At 32.6% G+C, this 14511-nt stretch overlaps 2 protein-coding genes across 2 annotated transcripts; one reads left to right on the forward strand and one right to left on the reverse strand.

The window, feature by feature from the left end:
* Positions 1–6868: 6868 nt before the first annotated feature.
* HELRODRAFT_166501 (hypothetical protein) lies at positions 6869–9697 on the forward strand (the record flags this gene model as incomplete). The annotated part of the gene is made up of 2 exons (XM_009011738.1): positions 6869–6875; positions 8319–9697. 2 exons carry the CDS (start codon positions 6869–6871, stop codon positions 9695–9697), a joined length of 1386 nt encoding a protein of 461 aa, XP_009009986.1.
* A 405-nt stretch (positions 9698–10102) lies between these two features.
* HELRODRAFT_185228 (hypothetical protein) lies at positions 10103–14423 on the reverse strand. The gene is made up of 11 exons (XM_009011739.1): positions 14320–14423; positions 13994–14072; positions 13520–13653; positions 13006–13096; positions 12717–12824; positions 12353–12454; positions 12022–12126; positions 11694–11781; positions 11056–11273; positions 10802–10886; positions 10103–10428 (listed from the first exon to the last, which is right to left on the reverse strand). The coding sequence occupies exons 1-11, from the start codon at positions 14397–14399 to the stop codon at positions 10262–10264; spliced, it is 1257 nt and encodes a 418-aa protein (XP_009009987.1). The 5' UTR covers positions 14400–14423; the 3' UTR covers positions 10103–10261.
* Between the last annotated feature and the right edge of the window lie 88 nt (positions 14424–14511).

Here is a 14511-nt window from a genome sequence, read left to right on the forward strand (position 1 = left end):
CGAAATATTTTTGACACTTATGTAGTATCGTGTAAATATCTATAATATATCATATATATATCATGTATAAATCTATAAGTTCGTATGTGTATATATCAATATATCAATCTCATATCATATATGTATCATGTATATATATATATATATATATATATATCATATATATATATATATTATATATTTATATATATATATATATATATATCGTGTATATATCAATCTCGTATCAAATATATATCGTGTATATATCTATCATGTATCATTTATGTATCACGGATATATCTCATAATCAACAATTATTATTCATTTAGTAACTTTTTTACCTAAATATTCGGCCAAAATATCAACCAGTCTATCAATGGACCAGTCTTATAATAGGATGTAATACAATACAACAATGGATCAATCAAATTACCAGACAAGTAACCTAACAGTGAATCAACAAGAGCAACCAAACGAACAATCAATCAATCAACCAACCAACCAATCAATCATTCAACCATGAAAATTTCTTGCTACCAAAACGCATCTCATGGATATCATTAACCACGTCAGCATTTAGAACACACAACAACAACATACATAAATACACAACACACGCAACCACACAACATCAACGCATTAAAAAACAATTGTAAGAATATACAACAACAAACAACAACAAATAAGCAAAACAAACAAATGTAAGAATTATCTGAGCAATAAATTTAATCATGAACGAGTTGATTAAACTTAAAAGACACTTTTAGAGAACTAAAAAAAGACAATTTATACCAGAAACTAGTTTTATCACTTCAATTATAGATTTTTAAGATAAAAAGCCAAAAAAAATTTGCCTGTATATGTAATAACATACACAATGTACAGTATTCTATAAATTTTACAAAAATTTTTGCAAAAAATTTGGCAGAATTTATAGAATAGTGTTTTAAATATGGTCTCCTTCCTACATTTAAGGTGCAAGTACTGAGCACATTGACCGTAATACCATGTATGTATGTATGTATGTATGTATGTATGTATGTATGTATGTATGTATGTATGTATGTATGTATGTATGTATGTATGTATGTATGTATGTATGTATGTATGTATGTATGTATGTATGTATGTATGTATGTATGTATGTATGTATGTATGTATGTATGTATGTATGTATGTATGTATGTATGTATGTATGGTATGGTATGGTATGGTATGGTATGGTATGGTATTTATGTATGTATGTTTGTTTGTTTGTATGTATATATGTATGCATACATGTGGAACGTAATGTTTTTCTTAAAGCCTCATCGCTAAGACGAGGACGAAGGGACATTCCCACTTGATGACTAGTATAATTTTTTATAGCGGAGTAATTATTATTTTTATAAATATTTTTATTATTGTTATTTTTAATTAATGTTATTGTTATTATTAATAAATTGATTTTTATGTTAGGTATATATATATATTTATATACTTATTATTACTTCATCATTAATTTTGAGTCGTTATAAAAATTCGATAAAGTTTATTGTTGAATAAATTAGAGTTTAATGATATTGACATGTGAAGGGAATATAATTGTGTAACTATCTAGTTCATTCATTCATTCGTTCGTTCGTTCGTTCGTTCGTTCATTCATTCATTCATTCACACATTCACTCACTCATCCATTCATTCATTCATGCAAATTTAGCAGATAACAATAATAAAAACATCATTACTACAACTACTACTACTAATATTAATAATAATAATTTTAATAATAATAATAATAATATAATAATAATTTTGTTAGCAGCTAGTTATCTGACATGGAACCCAATATAAATTAAAAATATTATTATTATTTATTATTTATTATTATTATTGTTATTATTATTTATATTATTATTGTTATAGGGTTTTTGTAACGAACAATTTTAATAAAAAAACAATAAATGTCTGTTTGACGACGGTAAACATTACATTTTCCGTGTCCCTCCACTACTACTACTACTACTGCTACTGCAACTGCATCAGTTTAATTTTCCTTTGAAGTACGTTCGTACACACACACACACAGACACACACATCCACCACACACACGCACACACACACACATACATACGAAATTCAACTCTAAACTGACTCTACAAACAAGTGAGTGACATTTCTTTTTTTTTTATTAAAAAATACATATCACTCGTTTTCATATTTGATTAGTTTAGTTTCTGGATTAGTTTTTCAATATCTTGTACAGTGTTTTTATAAATGTTTCTATTGTTTCTGGATATGTATGTTTGTATGTTTGTTTATGTGAGGATGTAATTTTGTGAGTATTTGTATGTGTGTATGTGTATGTATGTGTATGATAGTGCTTGTACGTTGGTTTGCTTGTTTATGAGTATGTATGTTATGTATGTTTACGTGTGTGTACAGATGTATGGGTATTATGTATGTATGTGTGGTGTGTGTTTGTGTGAGTGTGTATGTGTGTGTGTGTGTGTACGAGTGTGTATGCTTACTGTTTTAACGGTTTTGGTTATTAAAAAAAAGTTGGATGATATATGATACACTGGCAAGAAAAAATTATTAATCACGCTGACATTAATTTTCGGATAATTTAAACTTTTGAAAAATTTGAAAATTTTTTTCATTTGTTTGTATCATTATCGTCATCACCATCATTTTGATTATCTCCATCATCATCATTACCGTCATCATTCTTTTCCCGGTTATCATTATCATAATCGCTATCCTCATCATTATCATCATCATCATCATCATCATCATCATCATCATCGTCTAACCCTTTTTCTTTATCTTTATCTTCATCTTCATTTTCTTTTTCTTCATCACTATAATCATCATTATCATCATCGCCATCCTCATCATTATCATCATCATCTTCTTTTATACGTATCCCACAATTTTTACGACTAAGCTATTAATATGCAAAAATAACTTATGTACAGCGCTCATTCATTCATTTTGTTCATTCGTTCGTTCTCCATTTTCTCATTTATCTATTCATTCGTTCAGTCATTCTTTCATTCGTTCGTTCATTCATTTTTTCGTTCATTCACTTGTTTGTTCGTTCGTTTGTCCGTTCTTCATTTATTAATTTTCTGGTTCAGTCATTCTATCAACTGTCTATCTATCTTTTGTTCGTTCACTCAATCAATTGTTTATTCATTCGTTTAATATATTAATTCTTTTATTCATTCATTCCCTCATTCAGTTCGTTTAGCCATTCATTGGTTCGTGTGTTCGTTATTTCTTACTTTCCTTAATAAACCAATGTGCGTGTGTTAGCCTGTGTGTAGAAACCTACGCTGATCCTATGGATGATGAAGAAAATAAGGATGACGACGACGACGATGATGATGGTGATGTTGTTGTTGTGGTTGTGGCTGACGACGACGACGATGACGATGATGACGATGATGATGAAAGTAATAATAGTAATGATGATGATTCCAATAGAGACATCAGAGCCATAAACTACAAAAAAGGCATTAGGTGATTGTTTATGCTACACTTGTTATATTATTAACGATAGTGATGATGATGATGACGACGACGATGGTGGAGATAATAACAATGATGATGATGATGATGATGATGATGACGACGATGATGATGACGATAATGACGATGCTGATGACTACTAGATTTGACGATGGCTATCGAAAGAAAGAGCAATATTTTCGTTTAAATTGACAAAAATAATTTCAAATTACATAATTCGATTTTAGTAGGTACAACGTTTTAAACATATTGAGTCAAATTTATATTTGATATTAGTTGTCAGTTGAAACCCATGCAATTTCATAAGTAAGCCCACCATGGCTTCAGTAAGCCACTCTGTTTTCTAAACAAAAGGTATATTATTTAAATTGACAAACAACGATAATTTTAAATTAAATAATTCGATTCAATTATATCGTTTTAAAAATATTTTAAGTCAAGTAAATTTTTTGTATTAGTTGTTTGTTTAAACCCATGCAATTTCGTAAGTAAGACAACTAACTTTATTTATTAAAATCTGCTGAAGTAATTAGTAGAAGCTTCTCGCTTGGCCTTATAAATGTGGACCCTAGAGAGACCAGCTATGGCCGTTAAATACACATACATTCTCACACACGTACAAACAAAATTTTTTAATCTGAAAAGAGTAAATGATGAATAAATGAATGAATGAATGAATTTGAATGGCGGGTACATGATAAAACTATGCGTTCCAAATTTATCTAATTTTTATCGTCAGGCATATGACTGGCTGAAGGAACGAATGAACGATTGAAAAAAAAAGAATGAATGAATGAATGAACAAACAAATGTATGTATTACGTATGTTTGAATGAATGCAGGAATGAATGGATAGACAAATGATGGAAAGATGGTGACTTCTCGGATGACTGAACGCTCATTTTCAAGATTTTAATGACGACGATCATTCATTTGAAGAAATTTCATTCATTAATTCACTCACTCAGCCATTCATCTATCCATATTTTCTTGATTTATTCATTCATTCAATTTAGTTAATCGATTGCATAATTCATTAACTAATTCAATCAATCATTCATTCGTTCACCCGTTCATTCATGTATCTATTTTTTCATTCAATCATGATGTTGATGATGACGTTAACGATGACGTTGTTTGATGATGATGATGATGATGATGATGATGATGATGATGATGATGATGATGATGATGATGAAGACTTCCAACCCACTTTTCTCCACTCCAACTGTACGTAATTATTCTTCAGTTCTGTGTGATTGATGAATAGAAATGATGATGATGACGATGGTGATGATGATGACGTTGATGATGATGAAGAAGAAAATGATGATGATAAAAACCTCATTCATCCTGCAATTTCTTTCTCCTATTATATCAGAAGTAGATGATGGATGGATGGATGGATGGATGGATGGATGGATGGATGGATGGATGGATGGATGGATGGATGGATGGATAGATGGATGGATATTGGTGGATAGATGAATGGAGGAGAGGTAGATAATGATGATGATTGAGAAGACAGTGATTGTTATTATTGATGATGCAATGATGATAATGATGCTGGCGGTGATGACAACGACGACGTCAATTAATGCAAAAAAAGCAGCAGTAGTAGAAGCGGCAGTAGTGGCAGCTGTAGTAGTAGTAGAAGCCGTAGTAGTAGTAGTAGTAGTAGTAGTAGTAGTAGTAGTAGTAGTAGTTAAATGTTTTTACGATCTTTGGTTATTTATTGGCACCTTGGAATTCCCCAACTGCCCAGAGTTTCGATTTTGGCTCGCGAAGCGTATCGTGATAGGAATACGTTAGAGCGGGAAGAAAAATTAATTTTTTTCATTTTATTCTTCTTCATTTATTCATTCATTCAATTCTTCATTCATTTATTCATTCATTCGTTCGTTCGTTCGTTCGTTCGTTCGTTCGTTCGTTCATTCATTCATTCATTCTTCATTCATTCATTCATTCTTCATTCATTCATTCATTCATTCATTCATCCATCCATCTATCAATCCATACGTTCATTCATCCACTCATCCATCAACCCATCTGTAAGCAATCTTTTTCCAAACAAATATTTTTTTTTCTTCACATCGCATATATATTTTATAATATATTATTATATAATTTATTAATTTATATTTATATAAATATATATTATTATAATCATATAATTTATTAATTTATTAATAATATATTTATTTTATAAAACTTCCACATGACGGCTTGAGCCGAGAACAATTCAGTACATGTCAGAAAATGTATGGATGAACATTTTTTTGGACAAACACGCATACACTTCACGCACACATGCACACACACATACACACACTTCACGCACGCACACGCACACACACTGATACACACGTGAGCATACACACACACACACAAACACATACAAACACAAACACACCTATTTACACACAAAAAAAACTACACACACACAAACACATACAAACACAAACACACCTACTTACACACAAAAAAAACTACACACGTACGTACATACATACACGCATATACACTTATTTATTATTATTGTTATTATTATTATTATTGTTGTTGTTATTATAATCATCATCATAACCTTTTGTCATCTCAATCATTATAACGAAGTTTGCATTGGTTTTTAGCGATCAAATGAAATCCATTCGGTGTCTTTTTTCTTTTTTGTTGTTTTTCTTTGTATGTTTTGTTTGTATGTTTTGTTGCATGTTTTTTTGTTTGTATGCTTTTGTTTATACATTTGGTTTGTTATTCGTTTGTATGTTTTGCTATATATATACATATATATATGTTTTGTTGTTGCTTGTTTGAATAACTTTGTTAAGTTTTTTTTATTGTATGTTGCTGTTTGTATGTTTTCGTTGATGTATGATGAAGTTTATTTGTATGTATTCGTTGATGTATATTGAAGTTTGTTTGTATGTATTTGTTGATGTACGTTAAAGTTTGTTTGTATGTTTTTGTTGATGTATGTTAAAGTTTATTTGAATGTTTTTTCAAATTAATACATTAGCGTCACAACACGTGTTTGTGTGAAGAGCACGAATTTTGTACGTAGTCATGGTACATTCAGTTGAAAGAGAGGAATTTTAGCGTTATAGAAATCTGATTCTCGATGATGATGCTACTCATGATGATGATGACGACGACGACAAAGACAATAAATCGACCATGACGATAATGATGACGCCGTGAGAGACGATGATAATGATGGTGTTGATGACGATGATAATGATGACGAAAAAAATATGACATCATTGATGATAATGATAATCCGACAAACTGCAAAAATATTTTTATTAACCGAGTATCACCTGTTTTTTTGGCAGAGAAAGATCACGTCTGTCCGGTAAGTTACGTCATTATGGCAGGTCACGTGATCATTTTGTTGTTGTTTTTGTCGACATTGGTAGCGTGTTGCGTTACTCAACAACAACAACAACAAATCCAGCAACAAATATTCTTTCAAACTAAAGCTCAACAATATAATTCGACAAAATATCAACAACTACAACAACAACAACAACAACAGCAGAATCAACATCACTATCAACAACAACGAATGCAACATCTTTTAAAAAATGATGAATATTTAATAGAAAAATCTCCAAATACGGATTCATCATCGTCGCCGTCATCATCATCTTCAACAACAACAACAGCAACAACATCATCACCAACAACAACATCTTCATCATCTTTATCATCATTTTTACAATTGCCATCAATCTCAAGGTTGTCAAAAACTACCGCAATTTTGGATTCAATAAAAATTTCATCAGCCTGGTCGACAACAGCCCCGACAATTTATCAAAAGTTAATAACAAAACCATCACCATCATTATCCAAAATAACATCCTCATCATCATCATCTTCCTCATCATTTTTTTTATCATCATCAACAAAAACAACAACGACGACGACATCATCATCAGCAGCAGCAACAACAACAACATCAAAACTTAAAAGTGGATTTCCATCGCGTTCAAATTTTATCCCCTGCTTCAGCGAAGAGCGAATGGAGAAAATAAAATTTTCCGCGAAAGCACCTGATACTTCTTCTATTACTACTACAACAACAACTACTACTACTATTACTGCGGCTACTACTATTATTACTGCTGCTACTACTACTACTATTACTACAACTGCTACTGCTACTGCTGCAACTACTACTAGTACTGTTATTGTTTTTACTACTTCTTCGATTTTAATAGTTACTAGAGCAACAACTACTACTACTATTAGTACTTCTACAATAACTACAATAACTACGACTACTACTACTACTACTACTACTACTGACGCCACTTCTCCTACTACTACTACTACTACTATTACTACTACTACTACTACTACTACTACTACTACTACTACTACTACTACTACTGCTACTACTGCTACTACTACTACTACTATTACTACTACTACTACTACTACTATGGCAACGTTAATGGCGCTAGAACAAATAAACCCAACATCAAAAACCTTCGAGAAGGAATCGTTTAGAAAGAGGAAGAAGATGACGATGAGTAGAGAGAGGATGATGGGATATGACGTCACGTATGCGTCATCACCTCGCCAATATAAAATGATGTCGGCGGCTACTACATCTTTACAACCATCGTCTTTGAAGCTGTCATGGTCATCATCATCATCAACGTCGTTACTTCTACCATCGATTACAGAATCATTATCATCATCGAAGTCGTTATTTTTATCATCATCATCACCACCGTTATCATTATCATCAACATCGCAACCATCATTTTTATCATCGTCATCATCATCATCATCGTCACCATCATCATCAGAGATATTCCCGCCAATAGCGAAACGTTCTTTGAGGAATGACGTCAGCCAAATTGTGTTGACGTTGAACACAAGTTTGTTGGAGCGTTTGCTGAAAAATGAAAATTCTTCCCAGATGTCGCCAAATATTTTTCAACAACAGCAACAACAACAACAACAGCAACAACAACATCAACAGCAACAACAACAACAACATCAGCAGCAACAACAACATCAACAACAACAACAACAACAGCAACAACAACAACAACAACAACATCAACAGCAACAGCAACAGATGCAGGAGCAATATGAAAAACATCAGCAGGCCATCTCACAGCGACAGCAGCAACAACAGCAGCCACAACAACAGCAACAACAATCAAAGCCACACAAATCCCAGCAGCAATTTAAGTTAAATTTGCATCAATTACAGCAGCAGCTGCAGCAGCAACGTCAGCCACAACAACCACAAAATGCACGAGCCGACCAGCTGCAAAACATCGACAGAACGACAAATGAAATTTATTCCAAAGAAAATCCAATTATTAAAAGCAGCCACGTGAATAGTAACACTGCCAACAACGCCAACATTGCCAACAACAACAACAACATCAAAAACAACAACACCAACACCAACAACACCAACAACAATAATAACGTTATCAACAGCGAAATTATTGGCAACAAAAACCATCACACTAGAATAACCATCACCAACAACAAAACTGACATCAAGCTTTCCAACAATGAAAGCATCAGCGATGACAATAACATTAACAACAGCAATGACGTCCTAAACGACATTGGAAACAATGAAAACAACAACAATAATACAAACCAAAATAAATCTTTTTGTGGCACATTTTCTGTCAATAAAATAAAGCACACCACTCAGCATACTCAGAGCGTAAATCAAGAAAAATATCAACGACAACCTAAACAACAACCTGAACAACAACAACAACAACAACGTCATCAACTACAACAACAACTACAACAGTATCAACCACAACAACAACCTGAACAACAACAACATCAGCAACAAAAGCAAAACAATAGCGACAAAATATTGACCTACAAAAGCGAGCCTAAGAGCGTTAACATGAAAAACTCCAAAAACAACTACACCGAATTATCGATATTAGTTCATAAATCACTTAACGACAACAACGACAACAACAACGACAACAACAACGACAACAACAACGACAACAACAACAGCAACAACAACAATGCCCAGCCAACCATCATAGCTGTTTTATCTTCATTCGGAGCGGCCATTTTTCTCGTAATTTTTTGCATTTCCGGTTTCGTCATCGCCGATGTCATGAGTACTTCACGAAGGCGCGCCCTCAGGTCCAAAGTGTCACCGTTGTTGCTTGGTAGTTCAGAATGGTGACGTCATATTATATATATATATATATATATATATATATATATATATATATGCGTGTGTGTGTGTATGTATGTGTGTGTGTTTAGTTCAGTTCCAACAATTGTTATGCGAGTTAACAAACACATGGACGAAGGAATAACTGAGAAAAATTTTTTTTTTGTATGAGTTTATCGATGTGATTTTCGCGGACGCTGTTACCTTAGTAACTTTACCTCATTTAAATTTTCAAATTATAAATTTTAATGAACATTAATTAATTGATTGAGTAATTAATTAAATGTGTTTAATCAACGCTGTTATAATTAGCTTAGCTTGGCAAGACTAAGAAGGAACAAAGTGACAAAAATAAAGTTCGACTTCTGTTGTTTTAGGATTTAAATAAATGAAATAAAATTTGCGACAAACGTCGAAAAGTTTTCAAATTTTATTCTTTTTTAAACCAAAAATTATTTAAATTCTCAAATCAATCAATCGATCAATCAGTCGTTAAATCAATCAATCAATCAATCATTTTAATCCATTTAATCTACCAAATAATTATTGAGCAGAAATTTTTCCCGCCAAACTCTACTTTATAATCTTTTCCATAGCCACAATGCCGTTAAAAATTTCCTTAAACGAAAGCGGTATCTCACGAGAGGGAACGACGAACGATCTTCCCCTCAGCTCCGGACAGATGGAATACTTGATGCTAATGTCCTTGGCGAAGTCATCCGTGCTACCGGAAGTGGGGTCTGGGGTCGGATTAGTGAATGAGTGAAATTAGTGATTTAGTAATTTAGTGAATTAGTGAAAAGATTGGGAAATGTACTTTTTTTTATTGTTTTATGAGTTAATGTGCATACATATAGTAACTAATAAACATTAATTAGGATCAATTATTTTGCGTTAATTACACACTCACACACATATATTATTTAAACTATTAGCAATAAGGTTCATTATAAATCCTTAAGAAAGAACTTAAGCATTGCTAAACATACTTACGTTGGGAACGTGTTAAACAAAACTTTAAAAATTAAGTGAAACTGAAATTTAGGCAGACACTATTTGAAAATTGAATAACTCAACTTGAAGCAATACACAAACTATGAAAAAAATACATACAGATAACTTCACAAGCGTTCCCTCGCGTCCATTTTGTCGAATGAGTTGCCTCTGTGGCCACTGCCATTGCTTCTACTGCTTTCATCTGAGAGTTGTGGTCGGCATGGTTGAAAATAATAATCACTCAGACTACAGATTTTAAATTGTTTCGATTTTTAAAAAAATTTCTAGTTTAAAATGGTAAAGATAATAGAGATAAAAAAATGATGACAATTAAAAATTTCAAAGAATAATTCCCAAAATGGTGTTCGGACCACTTCGTCATGGTCCTTCGATCTCAAACATTTCTTATTCTTATCGAGGTTTCCGAAGGGTATCAAATACATGTTGCCATATGAATGCATCGTATAGGCCACTAGAGTTCGAGGAGCTAAACGTCTCAATTCGGCAGAGACTGCTCTAACTTCGGCTTCTGAACCGGCAGACGGTCCTCTGTATGTTTCGCTGCATTCCAGGTTTGATACGCCGTCGGCTGGTTTTTTGGTGGTTTGTTGTTTATTTGTTTGTTTGTGTTTGTTTGTCTTTCTTGTTTATATTACAATATGTTTATGGTGTTGTATTGTTTGCCATCTAATAAATGTTGAAAACATAGGCTGGTAATAATATTTATGAAAAAAATTATTTTCAATAAAGTCGCATGTCAGAGTTGGCTATATTTTTGCTTTTTTCACATATTTTATCTATTTTTTCTTATAAAACCACTGTTTTAATTACAAAAATTAACAAAAGGTTACAATATTCAGTCGAAATTGATATAGGACTTTATATAGGCATTTTCCATTGGGGGCACTTATCCACTTCTAAACTCTCACTCACATATTTTATCGTGGGGGCTAGCCCTAGAGACCCCCTTGGCTACACCCCTGATGACGATATACTTATCATTACTAACTTCCCCAATTAGTGGAGTTGAAGTTCCTGTTGAGGTCGACACCGTAGCAAGTTTTAAACTGATGTCTGTTCTTCCTCCACATTCGATCCTAGGCAATGTCAATTAATCAATTAATTAACCAGTTAATTAATTAATTTAAATAAGTAGATTTTAAATTCCTAATTAATTAATATCCTAATGAATGTTTAATTGATCATTTGGTCCAATTTCATTTTCCTGGCTGAACATTCGTAGTAAAATTTTGAAGTTAATTCGTCATAGTTTGACATTTATTAATTATTTTAATTGAATAGATTTTTTTTAAATTAAAAATTTTTCTACTTGCTACCTTCTCCCACGTGTAGCGGTAGCCGTCCGGATTAACAACCGGCACGAAGTACCAATCGTACTTGTCAATCAAATTCTGGGCGTCCTTGTCACCCACAGTCACTAACTAGTTAGGGAAAAATAAAATTGAAATATTAAAGTTAAATTATATAAGATTCAACAAAAACGTAAGTAATCATCATAGAGTGAATGAATGAATAAATGTGTGAATGAATGAATGAATGAATGAACGAACGAACGAATAAATGAATGAATAAATGAATGAAAGAATGAATGAACGAACGAACGAACGAACGAACGAACGAATTAAAATAAAAACAATAAAAATGTACATGGTTGATGATGTTGGTGATGGTTGCCGTTGAGATCCACTCCCTAGCGTGAGTCGTGGCATCCAAGTACCAGGACTTTCTTCCAGGGCTTTCCTTCGTTATCTTTCAAATTATTACAACAACAACAATAATAATTATATTAATTATAATAATAATAATTACACACACTCACACACGCACGCACGCACACATACACATTGCGTATATTAATTAACATTCGAGTGAATCATCCACGTATCACACGCATTTTGCACTTTGAATTTGAAACCGGCAACTGCAACAGCCCGACCGAACGCCTTAGCCACTACACCACCAAACCATCTCGCCGACTAATATTACTAATAAATCAATCGAAATTTCATACTTTGAAAGCCTTGATTGGAGTTCCGAGGTGTGAATGTCCAATGCTGTAAACCTGGCAAGCAAATGACTTTGGACATTTAGCTACCAAGCTATCCATCCAGGTGTATAACTGCGTGAGAAAATAAAAATTTCGTAATTAATAATTTAAAAACTTTTTATCATTTTTATTTTATTATTTCTATTATTTCAGTGGGACAGCCGGTGAAGAAAAATAATTCTCGTGGGGACCAGCTACTCTTAACTAGATTTGTCGAAATTTAAAATGAAAATAAATAACTTGGTGAACGTACGTCGTCTAAACTGTGGTAGTTGTTGAGATCGAACTCGTACTGCGACGCACTCTTCAGCCTCTCTATCTCTTCCCGCTCGTTATCGATTGATCTTTCAGATTTTTCAAATCATAAAATATAATTAAATAATTAATAACTTAATATGAATAAAAATAAATTATTCCTGATAATAGTGGTATTAGTAGTAGTAGTAATAGTAGTAGTGTAGCATTAATAAAAATAAGAGTAGTAATAGTAGTAGTAGTAGTGGGAATAATAATAGTAACAAAACAGAAGTAGTAGAAGTAGTATTAGTAAAAGTAGCAGTAGCAAATAGTATTAGTAATAGTAGTAGCAGCTGTTGTAGCAGTATTAGCAGCAGCAGCAGCAGTGGCAAAATTTAAGTACTGCATGTCAATTAAAGCATTATTAGTAAAAGTGCGGTAGATACTTGTAGTACAAAGTAGGAAGTAATAATGATAAGTACTGTTAAAAATACGTCATAATGTATGCAATGAAATTTGTTGCTGCTAACAACTGTAGATCGTCATCCGATACGTAGAAGAAGAGGTTACGCTTCGTCAGGAGTTTGAGAATATTTTCATAATTTTCTGGATCCACGGAAAACGTGCTCATGTCGGAAGCACTTGGCTCTTTCCAGAAGTTAATCTGACATTTGAATGGTCAGTCAATCAGTTATTCAACCAATCAATCAACAAATCAATTAATTAATGAACTAATCAATCAATCAACCAACCAATCAGCCAATCAATCAACCAACCAATTGGTCGGTTGGTCTAGCCTATCAATCAATCGGTCAGCTAACCGAACTAGCTGCTTATAGATCTCTCAATCAAGAAACAAAATCAAGCAATCATTGTCAATCAATCGATTGATATTTCAATCAATCATTCGATTGACAACTAAAAATATATCAAACAACATCTTCATAAAATTTAAAATATTAGGTAAAAACTTATCCCAAAAAAACTATTCAAAGCCATGAGACCTCCAATCTCGAGTTCATTAGTTGCCTCAAGTAGATGACGTCATCTTCGGTCGGCGTCAGCACCTGGATCACCTTGTACCTTTAGGAAAGAATTGCTTTTACTTTTTAAAACGTTTAACATATTTTTCAATTATTTAAATTAAATTTTAACGTAATTTAAGTGCGTAATTAAGAATTTCTAGGCTGGAGACTTCTTGAACATAACGTTATAAATTTAAAATTTATTTTTGAAATTTTTGCGTCACTACTGATTGTGACCGCCAGATAGATGTGTTACTCAAGAATATCTCGATGAAATACAAATATAACAAAATTGTTCGGCTAACCCTGCATAACTTTTTCTTTCCTCTGATGCATAAACTTGAATCAGCACGAACAAACACGCGACGAACTTCAGAAACTCCATCACGAAAGTTTAATTGTTACATTTGAAATAAGCAGACTTATATAGAAAAATCGCTGTCTAGGTTATATAACGCTGGTAAGAAGTAGTTTGTTTTTTTACTGATAAAAGATAC

Source organism: Helobdella robusta (genome assembly GCF_000326865.2).
Source record: "Helobdella robusta unplaced genomic scaffold HELROscaffold_10, whole genome shotgun sequence".
NCBI lineage: Eukaryota > Metazoa > Annelida > Clitellata > Rhynchobdellida > Glossiphoniidae > Helobdella > Helobdella robusta.

Bases quoted from the DNA above. Each gene is read 5' to 3' on its own strand.
- HELRODRAFT_185228 (XM_009011739.1), bottom strand. From the start codon at position 14,399: ATGGAGTTTCTGAAGTTCGTCGCGTGTTTGTTCGTGCTGATTCAAGTT. The intron at 13,654-13,993 runs GTCTCATGGCTT...TTCAAATGTCAG, and splicing joins TAATGAACTCGAGATTGGAG to ATTAACTTCTGGAAAGAGCC. The intron at 12,127-12,352 runs GTACATTTTTAT...TTCCCTAACTAG, and splicing joins TCACCAACATCATCAACCAT to TTAGTGACTGTGGGTGACAA.